The following is a 15,156-nucleotide window of genomic DNA, read 5'->3' as shown; positions in this document are numbered from 1 at the left end:
CTCAAACCGGAAGACACGCGTAGAACAAATGAATTGAGTCTACGCATAAGAAAATAGTACAGAAGGTTTTCACGCATTTCAGTAAATATGTATTATAAAAACACGCATTAAATCTTTTTAAGTCTTCTGTGTATAAACAAAAATATATTTAGAAAATTAACAAATAGTTTTATTGTTCAAAATATTCTTGCTCGGTTTCAAATGTGGAATGAGTTACGTAACTGAATGCACAGCGCCGTTGACGATTCAGTTGGTGTACGAGCTCATTAATCAATAGAAAAGGTTGATGGTGGAATCGAAATTTAAGTTCCCAAACGCAATGTGGCATTCTTGAAAAGTTGTGACTTTTATTTGACTATCTTTCACCTTAATACTACCAAACGTCATGCGCAAGCCGAAGTTAAAATCGGGACGGGTTATACACAGATGTTTTACAAATTAAATAGGTGTTTCATTAGCTTCCAGTCTACTTGCGGTATGACTGCTGTTCGTCTCGAATGGAATTTTGTACAAAGAAAATAAAAACAAGTCTGAATTTGTATTCTCGTTCGTTTGCTGTTTAGTTGATTAAACTGAATTTAAATTTTAAACAATGCATTGTAAGCAAAATCTATAATAGATTATACATTTTGGAAGACTTATACATCATATAATATATACAATCGTATCGACTGAAGAACCAAATTAATGTTAATGTTCACGTTTTCTGGCTTGGTTGAAATCTGGCTTAGGGTGAATTACATTGTAAAATAATGCATTACATTACCATTACTTCATGAATTAGGGCATTAAATTACCATTACTTAATGTTCTTGAAGTAATGCATTACATTACCATTACATGAGTAAAGTAATGTATTACCATTACTTTGTGAAAAGTCAATAAGTTTAAAAAAAAGTAATTAAAAAACTAAATAAAAAGTTTTTGTAAATATTTCATAAATAAAACATGCTTAAAATATTTACAGGTTCATGTTCATGTTCACTATCAGGTTCAAATTTAATGACTTATACAAGATTGCTGTTGAACTTGTAGTTCTCAAAGTTAGGTTGGTCCCGTAACATTTACACGCTAATGGCGGAGTTGACAATCTCTGTTATTTATGTCTCTGATTTTCGGAGTATGATTTTTAATGAAAAGAACGGTTGTATCGTTATTCGTGTAGGTGATGCACGAGTTTACACAAAAAAGTAGTAAGTGGTGAACGGATTTATTTTTAACTATTAATTTTGCACGAATCGCAAATGCAGAAAATCGTGTCAGATAAGTCGGTCTTAAAAATCAAAATGGCGACCGTGACAAATCTTTTTATCGTCAAAGTTCTTGTAATCTTATTGTAAAAAATATTTCTAACGTCAGGTGCCTGTGTTTGTTATCGGTATACAAATATTCACTTTGTTTGTTAATTCAGCAGTTTTAGAGTTTTCGGGGTTTTCATAAAACAATTATTACGGATACCGTCCGACTTGTGGATTTTCCCTTGGATCACAAAATTGAATAGATCTAATGATTAAAATCATCTTCTTTGATATAGTTGTTTGATTTTTCCGGTTAGTAGTAATTTCTAAAAATTTTCCTTGGGGTCTTATTTTACATAATATAACGTTGTGTCAATTTTCTACAATTATGAAGGCCAGGATTGAGTAAAATTTAGACAAAGTATCAGACAATTGCAAAAAAAGCCGAATTAACATAGATTGTAACAACTAATTCAAACTCATACATTTTGGAAGCATATTCGAGGAAATCCAGGACAATTACAAATTTAAACTTTCAAGACCCCTTCTTTCAGTACTCTCAGTACTTTGATTAATATCTATTTAAAGCTGAAGTTTCAGGAGTGAGAAATGCAATAATACTATATTGTCCTTTTATTATGAAACCAAGTCAGCTTTAAAAAATGATAAGGTAGTTTGTTAAAACTTCGAAACTATCAAAATGTACAAATGCAGTTCCTGCTTCAATATGGTTTTATTCATTCTTTTCTTTTTGAGAAAAAAATACAGTGAGTCACATGATCAAAGTTCACGGAGGATTTTATCACGTACCAATTGGCATATTTGAGCAAGCCAAACCGTGATCTTGAAAATAATACGGCGACAAAAAAGCTTTAATGAATTCATGTCAGCTTTAAAACAACAATAAGGTGGTTAATTGACAAATTGACAATATATAAACAATTTTTATTCGAGATCTAATCATTTGCTTTTTTCACTCAATCAGATAAGCTATTAAGCATGGCATAAAGAAGAAATTAAATAAAATGAACGATAGCGATATTATCTTGGTTGTCATAACTCATTTTTGTTAAAAGATATAGTGATTTCTTTTTTGAAACCATAACATATGTCAAATGCTTTTTTTATGTAACAAAAGGAAAATATATTTCTTGCTTGTAATTTCTCTTTTGACATCCAAATTTTAGATCAATCATTCAAAATACCCAAATTATCTAATTTAGACCAAAAAAATAACAAAATATAATTTTAAATATTGCAGTGAATATCGTTTCTGTGTCAGTTTAACAACAGTTATTTACAGAGAATAGTTTTCTTGATCTTTCATCGTTACAACATCTAAGACAACCGTGTTCTCCTTGGATGAAATAGAAAAAAACATGTCATATCAAAATCCTGAAAGATGTAACTGTATTATTTTAAGAAAAGTTATTACAGTATAGGCGGGGAAAAAGCCGAAAGTAATGCTGATTAAAAATTTTGATTTTTTTAATGATAAGTTCAAAGCCATTTTCTATGTCACAATAACACGTACAAAGAAGCTGTTGATATGAAACCGATTCATATGTATTTTACTAGTACTAACAATATAATAATTCTTATAATAGACATTCATAATATATCACGGAATCTTAAATGACCATTCAATGTCTATAAGTAAATATATTGTACATGGCAGATAAAAAAAGCTATAAAAAAAAAAGAAAAAAAAAAAGCATGTACATTTTCCACTATGATAACAGAGAGAGAGAGAGAGAGAGAGAGAGAGAGAGAGAGAGAGAGAGAGAGAGAGAGAGAGAGATTCTCCCATCTACACATACCCCCCTTTTCCCCCTTAAAAAAATAAAAGCAGGAAATGAAATAACTCACGACAAAATAAACAACATATAATTTCAAAACTTTCCTAGACGGTATATCGACCAATCACCCAGTATCTAACAAAAATAGTGGTGTGACTACGTTTCTATTGTTGACATGTTCTTCGATCATGTTCAATGTGATAATAAATTAAACTTTGATAAATTTTGATAAACAAAATTAAATTGTCAACATTTGTGTAGAGAACAATTTAGAAAGTAACATTTATTGGAACAAGAATGTAAAAACTGTACGTAATGGAGGCCACTCTGAACCAGATGTGATTGGGTATCAATATAAGTAAAGTATCAGATTCTGTGATAAGGCATACACAGAGAACGGGCTGTGACATGATAGCAGGGACCTTTTCATCGCTCCATTTGAGTGCCCCGTTCCTCATAGTACGTATTTTGAAAATATTTCTTTCATTACCTATTTCAAATTCATGTATGATTATATTAACGATTTTCGTTAAGAAACTTTACTTTCAAGGAGAGATCATTTAAAAACTTTAAACAACCTGTCAGCGTTTATATTTTCAAACAAACCATTTTATCTTAGTTTTCAAACCATTTGTATAAGTTTGTTGCTTAGAAACAACATAAAATACTGATGCCAGCGTAAATAATTCTGATTTTGTGTAACAACTACAAACAGCTTCACTTTTTATCACCACATGCAGTTTGTTTTAAACTCTGTCACTCTGCATGAAAACTTATTGCAGGTGCTTGTACTAGGGGCTCATCATCATCATCATAGAACCACCACTACACCCAAACCCACGACCCCTGCCTCCACCCCTCGCCCCACCCCAGAGTCCTTTGAATACACATACACTTTCTTTTATTATGATACAACTTCTGTAAGTATCAATTTCCGTTCTAGCAATCAGTTTGTTGAACTTTTATCTCATTTTTTATTTTCCATATGATTTTTTTTAAGTAAAAAGAAATTTTTTGTCACAGTTGATTGGATTCTTTGTTATAAGCATGCTCTCTGCTTGCATTCACACAGCCATTACTAAAATTACAATTGCAATAAATATAATAAAGTTTTTGCAGTGCATTTTGTAATTAAATATACCATAATGACTTTAAACATTCATCCCATTACAAAAGAACAAAATTAAAATTTAATCTTAACACTCGTGCACTTCCACCTTTTACTAAAACGGTTTTACTTTTCTTTTACATTTAAAAAAATATGACAAATTTTATTTATCATAGCTATGCTATGAATGCTTCCTGCATGTCTGAAAATATATTTGCTAAGTTGAAACATTTTTTATCTATACACTATTCATCATATTGTTTTAGATTTTGTGATGCCTTTTTTGTTAGTAAAATCTAGATATTTGTAACTTATTTCGGTAAAATTTTTATGTTTTGCAAAAAAACCCTATTTTGCTGTGCTTAAATCGGTCATACTATACTATAATAAATTTTCTTATATTCAATACTATGCTAAGCTAAAATTTCATTTGCTATGCGAAGTTATGCTTTATATTGTTCTGCTATGTTGTGCCCTGCAATGGAATGCAATGATACCATATCCTATACTATTTTATCCTATATTTTGTTAAATTAAGCATTACATGTGCTGTGCGCATGCCACCCGACTTTTGAGAGTGTGCTTGTGTTATCATGTGCCGCAAGATGAACGACAGCTCATGCAAGAACAAGAAAAACTCTTGGAAATCGAGGTAACTTATTGTAACAAAGCAAGAAAGTACTTCTAGCATTCTTTTTTTGTTTAAATATAAAATCACAATAAACAAAAGCAAAACGAAAATATTCAGCAAATCTATTTTTTACTGAGGTGGAAGTTAATTTTTAAAGTGTGCGCTTTACAAATATTTCCTTCACTTTTCTTAAGGCTATCAAACGTTTTAATATAATCCTTTTGTAATTTCATTTTATCTACCTTATAAATACAGTTAATATGTTTGATTACTACCTGGGTCTCTCATACTTGGTAATATTCTACTTCAGGAGCGGATCTATTCACTCTATGTAGCCGGACATTACACCTCAATGAACGACCTTCAGTTTTACAGCAAGCCAAACTACGACATGTGCACTGGACAAGGGAAACAGCTCAACACTACCTTGTTACACGTGTACTAGAAAAAAATTGATAAAAGTGTTTCCCCGTTGATTACCAAAAGATATTCATATGGGTTGAAACAATCAACCAATGGTTTTTATACACGTTGAAAATCAGCCTCGAAAATAAATCTGAAGATTTAAAAAACGTAAACTACTCTACTTTTTTAAAGAAAGGATGATATTCAGGAATACGTAAGGCCAATGAATTTGTATACTAATTTTCTATAAATCTATTTTTTACTACAGAGATACGGCGGGCGGGCGCTGTTTTTCCGATTGCTTAAATATATATAAACAAATCCAAAATTTCCTTTAGAGGTCACTAGAGAACTTATGATGTCTCTTTAGTCATTGGTACTCTTAGCGTGTTGTTAAGTGCACTCTGATAGCATACTTACTTTATTTGTTTGATAAGGCATATAGTGAAATTAGTTTCCAACCATAGAACCACTCCTTGACTCTGCGCCAAACCCCAGAGAGCACTGAATACACATACACATGTTTTGTATACCATTAAATTTCTGTAAGTGTAGACTTCGTTATTATATATGTACATATCTTTACAAGTTTGCATACATATCAACATATCATTTGTTACATTCGTTACATTCATACTAATTACTGAAAAATACGCACAAAAATAACACATAACGTTATATAGGTCTATAAGCAGAATCATTACTCCTTGTATAAGGAATAATTTGGGATAAATATTCAGGGACACACTTATTGCGGATCTTGTACAGAGTGATAAATTTAGAGGAAATTCATAAATTACATGTATCTTTTAAAACAATTTGCAAACGATTGTTTGCTCAATTCCGTATATGCAAAATAATACTAATGTTTTATAGCACACATATTTATTGTCAGATTCATTTTTATACAATTTTAAGCAGTAAATACAACTAAATAATTAAGATATGGCCCTACTCAAAGGACTTTTTAAAATTTATTTTCTTATTCACTTATATTCTTGTAATAGCGAGCGCAGCTCGCCGGTGCGCAGCGCCGGGGAGCAAAGCGAGCTCAAAGAAACAGTGTGCACGGGAAAAAGAACGAGCTAAACCTACAGTTCATCAAACAAAATTTTTTGTCTACGTCCCATAATGCTCTCTAATGTTTTCACCCGTGGTGCTATGCCAAAAATGGCCGACTTTTAACTCGTAATTTACGGTGTCTTGAGGTTTGAAGACACGTTTAGAGTACCGCATATGCTTTGGCGAGACTCAAGAGATTTGTTAGTTGCTTCCATACCTTCGTATTGAGTCGAGATACGTAAACAAAGACGAACAAAGTTATAGATGACGTCACAGTGCTCTCGCGCTATATTTCCCGCGATAAATTTAGAGGTGGATCAAACATATGTAATGCGTGTACTAGCTATTTCAGTATATAGACTGCGATACATGTACCTGTCTCATTGACATATGATTTGCTTTTTTTTTTATATAGAGATTATTTAAATATATACTAGCAAGAGCCATACTTTACTGTCATATCGATTCATTTTTAACCTAACTGTGCATGCATGTACAGTAGGCAGGTAAGTATATGAGTATATGAGTAGGGAGGAAATAAACAATATGATATGATATTTTGAACTAAATAAAAATGAATAAAGAGAAAAAATAAACAGTTAAAAAAATTATGTAGATGTTGCATATAGTCAAACCATTAAATTTAAAAGTGGGAAATTACACACCTACAAACAGGAACCGGGCTCTCTCTTGTAGAGAAATAATATCTCCAAAATTCTTTGACGTTCGTTGATACCTAAATAACACTATGTTGATAATGATGCAAGATATATAATATTATGTGTAATTCTTGCTGCGCTCGCCAGAACGGTAGCACCGTAAAACATATTATCTACGATAAAAAAAAAAACTATGTGTTTACTACTTATGTTTAAATAATATATAAGTGTTTATTCTACCGACACCGGCTAACATTTACATGTACATGTTTCATAAATCATTCATTGTTAAGAATGTATTCGATGCGAAACATCGCAGTGCGAACCATCTCAGCGCGAAACAGAATAGGTGCGAACCATCTCAGTGCGAAACATGTTTAGGTGCGAAACATCCCGTACCCCCCTTAGACTGCCCTTACTTAGATATTTGTACCAAAATGACATTAATTGAATCAATCTTCACCCCATGTTCAGTTGTTTTGTTTTGGAGCTTCAAAGAAGGCAGTGGATTTTTCAGTTCGAAGAAGCTTTACTTAAAAGTCATTTAGTGAATGTTTACTTCTTTTTAAAAAAAAGTGAATATTTCTTGAATATTACTAATTGGGTACGTAAACATTGCAATTTAAACTGACAAAAGAAATAGAAAACGTTGCAGTTACAAAATGACCTAATGACAAAATATGACCTCGTGTCGTATCTTTCACGGCGCATTTATCATGGGCCTGACACTTTACAACAGAAATTTGACGTTGGCAATTAAAAAGTCCAAATATAATCACCCCTTGTACCTTTAATGATATCTTTCTCATTAAAAAAACAAAAAAACTAAACATATTCTGAAGACGAAATAAAAAGAATTTTTCAACACAGACGTTTCGTAAACTTGTTAATATTGATATCAATCGATATCAATCTACACTTTGCATTTGAATTATTTTGAAATAGGAAAGAATACTTCGTATCTATTTCGATGGTCACAATTCTCCAATGAGGAATTTTGAGTTTTATAGCAAACTTAACTACGACATGTGTATTGGGCAGGAGAGAAACCTGAATATGACACTCCTTTGCCTGTATCACTGAATTGACAATAATATACTCAACTCAAAACATATGCTTTTGTTGTCTTTAAAATATGAATTTGATTGTTTTTTGACGAGGAACATATTTTCATTTCTTCCGGATAGGGTTTGATTTCTGTCAAATACGTACTAATTTTCACTCTACAACTTCCTTTTATTCGTGTTAATATCTTGATTTTGATTCTGTATTTTGATTAGTGTTTAAAAGAATATTCATATTTCATGAGAGCAAAATGGAAAATTAAAAAAAATCAAATTTATGAATGAAAAACGAAAGATTGCCGAAAGAATTATATTGAAAATAAAAAGTGGTTAATTGTTAAAACAGTTTCTGTTATCGGAGCTTTGTTATGGCTTACTATAAAATGCCAACAGATTTAAACATTCATAAAATAAGGCATCTATTAATAAGAATATTCATGTAAAGTTATTTAATCATTATATCAATTTTATATCAAATGAAACAGCATAGTAAATGCCACTTTGTATGATACTAAGTGTGATTACCTTTATCGACAGTCACGTGATAAGTGTTGACAATTCTTCCAAATGGACGTCATTAACACATTTTAATATCGCAGAGGCATACCCTTATTCTAATCAAAAATATAAATGATAACTAGATTACATATATTTATTAGATTCTGAAAAGCGCTACAGCTCTGTATAGAGTTTACCTTTTATTTGTATAAATATTAAAGAAATGAGCTCCGACTGAAATTGATATAACCTTTGTTTAATACTTTATGTTTTTTTAAAAATTCATTTCATATATTTCATCAGAGCAGTAGCACTTTTTAATAAAATAAACATTCCCCAAATTCATATTCAAAAGATCGTTATGATCTGCTACGTGTATGCACTTGTAAAAAGCAGATAGATTTAGATAAGCTACCAAATGCCAAAAACATCAAGTTTGTACATGGAACACTATAGAAAAATATACACGCTCTAAAACATATTAAATGCTGGATCAAAACAAGCATAATATATAGGAGTTAATTGTATAACAATAGTTTGAAGATTGTACAGAGTCTATTCATGAAATGTATTTTCTACTGGTAAAAAACTGATTGTTTCGCCACCCTCTACACATAAAATGCGTCAAACTTTAGAGAACGATGTTACATCTACAACTGCATGGCGATCAGTCAATTAGTTATATTTTACGTTGTTTGACTTATTTGGCTACAAAGATGCACGCAAGGGTAATTTTTAATAGAAATTGAATTGTTCGTATAGATATTTATCACAATTTAATCTATTCTTCAGCATTTTTGATGTCCTGTTGTTTCGTATGATGTCATAGTTAACATTTCGGCGCGACCACAAAATCGACCTTAACAGTGTTTGAATCTTAAACTATCCTTTCATTAGACAAGCATTTTACTTGCTGTTTTCAAATTTTACAAATACATTTCTAATTTCCATATGATTTATCCAACATTTTATTTTTATGAACAATTAGATACGGTTGGTCACATAATCAAACCCTTTTGCAAGACTTGATCACGTACCATCCATCAAGCCAGACCATGACATTACCTCCAAGAAGAGGGTCAACACCTGGATTGTACACGTGAACTTACCAATGGATTAGTCGAAATGTATTTACATTGTGGCAAATTTGTTCTTCTAGCGTGTCGTAGTCACTTTGTACCTCTAGCGTTTCGTAGTCAATTGTACTTTTAGCGTGTCGTAGTCCATTTGTACTTTTATTGTCATCCTGCGTGTTCATTTACCTGTAATGCATGTATATGGTCGACACTACTTCACTTCGTTGATAAGGCACACTGTACAACAAATGCGATATGACAACACGGTACTTTCCAGCAGTATATGTGGGAGTTTTTGTCTTGACAGTACGTAAAACAGTTATTGTAATATAAGTGTTATACTAATGCTTAGAGAATAAAAATCTAATTTTGCCAAGAACTTAGACTGAGATTGTCGTATTGAATGCAATAAAATAAACTATCCATAGCAACCCTTGAATTATTCGTTGTTTTGATTTTGTTTAGCAGAACGTTGCTTAAAACAGATATTTGAATAGGTCCTGGTATTTGGCGCAAGTAATAACCCAACAACGTTAAAGCATGCCTCAACGCCACGCCCAACACCAGAGTCCTGGGAGTACACCACCACGTGGTTTGCTTATGATGCAATCAATGTACGCAAGGATTTATTTTTATGTCAACATTAACATTCATTTACATATTGGCTGCCGATAAAGAATGATACTCATTCATGTGTACATATGTATGTTAAACCGTTTAAATAAATATGGATATTTTTATGTCAATGAGAACTAAAAAACAACTGATATAACTGTAATAGAGTGTTCGCTTGCATGATAATGGCTTTGTATAATATAACGGAGCGGAAAATTGATTAGATTTCTTTTTAATTTTTTTATATTAAAAAAACTTTTGACGTGTTTAAGCATTTCATGTGCTGTGCCCATACCACGAGATTGATGAGAGTATGTCTGTGTTACCATGTGCCTTATGAGGAACAACGATTAATGCACGATCGGGAAAAATCCATTGAAATCGAGGTCAGACACCAATATAATTTGGAATGTTTTGAGCATATCTTTCTATAGTTCTTATGTATCTTAAGGATGACGTTTACTCAGAATGAAAAAAAAATCCACTGATGATAATGAAAAACCAACTATTGTGTGTTATAGACCTTACATGGTAGTGTTATTCTTCACTTTCAAAAAAGTAGGTCAATGACCTACTTTTTGAGTTAATGGCCATTGCATATGTTTTGAAAATTTGAGAAAAATCCATAAAAATTTTAGACTATGATTGAGATTTTCTTAATTGTGAAAATAATACAAATTGCTTAACTCTTTAACAAATGAAATACAGTTTATGAATGGTAGTGACATTAAATAGATACAAAGCATTAAGTTTTCATTCACAATTTTTATAGATATTCTAGTCCGAATTTCCTCTACCAGTTTTCAAATTACTACCAATTTTTGATCCAATATAACAAAAAACTGAATGATGATAATGCTAAAACATTTATAGTATTAAACGAAGTATATTGACTTTTTTCTGCTGGCATAAAGTTTATATGAGGTAAATGATCAAAATTTTGAGATATGGTGTCTTTTATCATTTTTAAGCATTTTTCAATATTTTTGTAGTGTGTGCCATGCGATTATCTAAACGAAAAAGCAAGATAAAACCAACAAAAAATAGGCAAAATTATGTTGACTAACAAATAAAATCTTAATTTTAAATATTATAGTACTGCCAAAAATATTTCAGTGGAAAACAAAATCTGACAAATTTAGTCCGAATTTCCTCTGTTTCGCTAAAAGTCAAACTTTGTCAGAGCCTAATTCCATAATTTAATAACAATATCGATTGTTATGTCAATGATAATTCATTTCATAAATACTTTTTGTATTTAAAACAAATTTTACTCATGAAATTGAACTTTTTAACAATCGGGATTTGAGAACTCAAACCCTGAGTAAACAAGTTCCTTAATAACATATTTGTATTTTTTAATATACAAATTTTAAATATTTTCCATTGCTTCAAACAGTTTTTGTTTTCGTTTTTTTAACACAAAAGTTTTTTTTAACACAAAAGTACATAATAGGAAAAGGACCAACACCATAAAAACAAGGAAACACAAATTTTTATTAATGTAAACTTCTTTACTTAGTATATTTTTCTGAAGTATCTTAATTGCGTACTTCAACAGACATTTTCCCATTCTCAAGTGTATGCACATATCTAAGGCAAAATTAATACCTTGGATTGATTACTCTTTCTACACAGGAGAGGATACTTCGTCTATACGTCGATGGTCACCACGCTCCAATGAGTGATCTGGAGTTTTACAGCAAACTAGCCTACGAAATGTGTATAGGACACGGTAGATACCGCAATACTACGCTTCTACGCGTTTACGAGTAAACTGACAATAAAATAATCAACTCGAAACAATATTTTGTCTTCGTTGATATCTAATTATGAAAATAATAACCTCTCACCACAATCAATTTGTTATATAATTGTATAATCACAACATTTACGTGTTTACTTATATAAAGAGGTTTTAGGGGCAAATGAAAAGTAAAAATTCGTGTGTAGATAGCATAGGAAGGACATGGAAGTAGGTAATTTAAAAAGCACTAAGCACCCCCTTTATAAAATTACACATCAACATTGGAAATTTTAACTCAAAACAAAACAGGTTTCTGAAAGTGAATAAAGGGGAAGGGTTTATTATAATTTAATGTATTTTTTTAATATTATCTTTCAATACAAAATAATCAAAATCCTAATTTAACTCTTTTGGTTTATTTACCAATTGATACAACGGTTGCAAATAATGCAAATATTAACAACACAACATTTCACCAGTTTTATAACATTTAAACTCTAGATTGTTCTTCTATCGACAAGGGGTCTGATAAAAACATGATGTGTTTAAAAGTAAAAGGTATATGTGAAATACGGACCAATGTAATTTGACGTAAACTTAATAATGGAACATTTGATGAAATGAATATTCCGTGTATCTTCTTTAGGATATGTACTGTCAAAGAACTCCATTTTACCTGAGAACTCATTAACACACGAGATATACATGTTCATCGTTATTTTGAATCGGCCTATCGACGGTTTAAATAGCTATAATAAAGGTAGCATTTAGTCAAACGGCATTCATCAGTGTTCATCGACGTGCCGGGATTAAATGGTTGTAAATAAAACTCCTAACACAGGAATGTATTCTGTACACAGCTTTAGGCATGCGCAAGGTATGTTTATTTTTGGTCCGGAGATATTTTCGTTTACTGATATCATTTTTATTTTAAACATGCGTTAAGTTTGAAGTTTACAGTTGGTCTAAAATTCAAAGAAATATTGTGGCTTTACAATGACAGAAACGATTAAACGTCTAGGGAGTATAATTGGAAACTTTGTAAAGGAGAAATCGAAAATAGTGGGCCTGTTTCATGAAGACACTCGAAAGGAACCACATGACGAAGCGGAGCAATATAATGAAATGTTATATGAACTACCTCCTGGTAAAGATTATCACTTATATATTGCTCATTCCGATGAAGACAGTTTACAAGCGTCAGCCATATGCAGGGAACTTGAGAGCAGATTTCTACTGAAATGTATGTTACCATGTCAACATGGTGGTTCCTCATTTTCGATTATGTCTGAAATAGAAGACAAAATGTCGAAAATTGCCAATCTGCTGCTACTTCTTAGCCCCGCCTTTCTAAAATGCGAGTGGTCTGACATAGTAATTGATAACATTGTTCTAATGTTTCATGATTCAAACTTCAATTCAAAAGTTATTCCAGTTATATTACGTGACATAGATGCAGGTTTTGATTAACCAATATTACTGAGGCATTACGTTTGTATCGATGTACAGAAAGAAAATGACTGCTGTGCTAAAATCATCGAAGCAATATATCATACAAGTAAACACACTAAATCATATTGATCGTAGGCCTGTGACAGAAATTCTCGAACAATTGCTTTACTCTCTTTACTCTTTACATATTACAAAATGACGGAAAAACATCAATAAATCATAAAACTTTAAATATATACAATTTCAAATAATAGTAGACTACTGTTGAGTGGAACAAGTTACCGGACTGGTTTTCCTCGATCAGCATTCAGATATGAAAACGGAAGACGATGTGTTTCATTTGGGTCAAGAATTAAAGAAGATACATGCACCGTAGAGATGGATAACCAGGTTTTTTATGAACTTCCTCCTGGTAAAAAGTACCATCTGTTTATTGCCCATTCAACCGTGGATCATCAACTGGCAGTAGATATATGCAAGGGACTTGAGAGAAGATTTTTACTGAAATGTATGCTTTTTGATCGCGATTTTCTTCCTGCAAAGCCAATTGACGTGAATGATCAACATGAATTGGAAAGAAGTGTTAAGGTGTTGTTACTTCTTAGTCCTGACTTCTTGAAAAGCCAGTGGTGTGACATGGAAACCCGGCTGGCGGTTCAAATGTTCTATGATCCAAACTTCAAGTTAAAAATGATACCTGTTCTTGTCCGAGGTTTGAATGTAGATAGTAATTTACCATCATTTTTAAAACCCTTCCGTTATATTGATGCACAGAAAGAATCTGACTGTCCGGCGAAGATCAATGAAGCCTTTTACCAGATAGGTAATACTGCAAACCTTATTATTATTTTCCCATTTCTTTAAATCAACGTGATCTCACATTCCCTTTTGCATTCGATATCTTTTTTGCTTTCTCTTTGATTTTTGTATTAAACAACTTTTTGTGAAGATTGGCAATCAATTTTGCTTTTGTTTATCTTTGTACTGTAACTCTGTGGGATTTAGCCTACTTTTTATTGACCAGCATTGATTCGGTATTGCGCTTATAATTCAACGGCATATGTCGGTGCATTCTCATGTTCTAAATGATTAGCATTCGCCATAAAAGTTGGATACTAAACAAGTGCAAGATATAATAAATTGCGGGTTATTCTTAAGTGTATGATAATACAAGTGTAATAATTTTTCATTAGGTATAAATGAAAAAAAGGTTGTCATTGAAATCAGCCATGTTTATTTTGATTACAAAGGTGTCATCGGTCCATCTCCTCAGAAAACTTGATCTTTTTTAATGTAGAGTTAAACAAAAGTCCCAGAGGACACATTGGTCACCTGATAAACATTGATCATAACTCTAACCAGCTAGTAACAGTGTTTGATTGGAATCAAAGGTAGGCTATCCAGTTTAACATTTACAGTGGAATCTTAGTGCACAGTGTCAAGATATCTATTTTAGTTGATTCCAAGCCAACAAACTCTTAACAAAGTTATGCTAGCTTATTTTTTCTAGTAAGTTTAATTCAATTTAACTTTTAAACTATGTGCCATCCCCCCAAAAAAACACATTCAACTAAAGAAAAATAACTTGTAACAAAATAATGTAAATGATTCCGATAATAAAGAGTTATAATAAACTGGTGTTCTGGTTATAACCTTACAAACTTAATTTACAAACTTCTAAGGCTTTGTTTCTTCACCACAACCCCTATGTGCTAGCTGATAATATGTTATTCTTTAATTTAAGTCCTCACACCAACCGCCTAATTTTTATCAAGATGGGTTCAAGCAATACCTTTAAACTT

The 15,156-nt window shown here is 31.7% G+C and overlaps 2 protein-coding genes across 2 annotated transcripts; both read left to right on the top strand.

Annotated features, from left to right (window-relative positions):
- Positions 1 to 3,344: 3,344 nt before the first annotated feature.
- LOC128184636 (uncharacterized) lies at positions 3,345 to 5,354 on the top strand. Its single transcript, XM_052854195.1, has 4 exons — positions 3,345 to 3,496; positions 3,820 to 3,957; positions 4,684 to 4,797; positions 5,087 to 5,354. Exons 1-4 carry the CDS (start codon positions 3,446 to 3,448, stop codon positions 5,219 to 5,221), a joined length of 438 nt encoding a protein of 145 aa, XP_052710155.1. The 5' UTR covers positions 3,345 to 3,445; the 3' UTR covers positions 5,222 to 5,354.
- Positions 5,355 to 9,672: 4,318 nt separating this feature from the next.
- LOC128184638 (uncharacterized) lies at positions 9,673 to 11,961 on the top strand. The gene is made up of 4 exons (XM_052854199.1): positions 9,673 to 9,846; positions 10,038 to 10,154; positions 10,428 to 10,541; positions 11,794 to 11,961. The coding sequence occupies exons 1-4, from the start codon at positions 9,796 to 9,798 to the stop codon at positions 11,929 to 11,931; spliced, it is 420 nt and encodes a 139-aa protein (XP_052710159.1). The 5' UTR covers positions 9,673 to 9,795; the 3' UTR covers positions 11,932 to 11,961.
- The last annotated feature ends 3,195 nt before the right edge of the window (positions 11,962 to 15,156 follow it).

This window comes from Crassostrea angulata, chromosome 5, assembly GCF_025612915.1.
Source record: "Crassostrea angulata isolate pt1a10 chromosome 5, ASM2561291v2, whole genome shotgun sequence".
Taxonomy (NCBI): domain Eukaryota; kingdom Metazoa; phylum Mollusca; class Bivalvia; order Ostreida; family Ostreidae; genus Magallana; species Magallana angulata.
The sequence above is the reverse complement of the archived record's forward strand: the minus strand, read 5'-3'. Positions and strand labels throughout refer to the sequence as shown.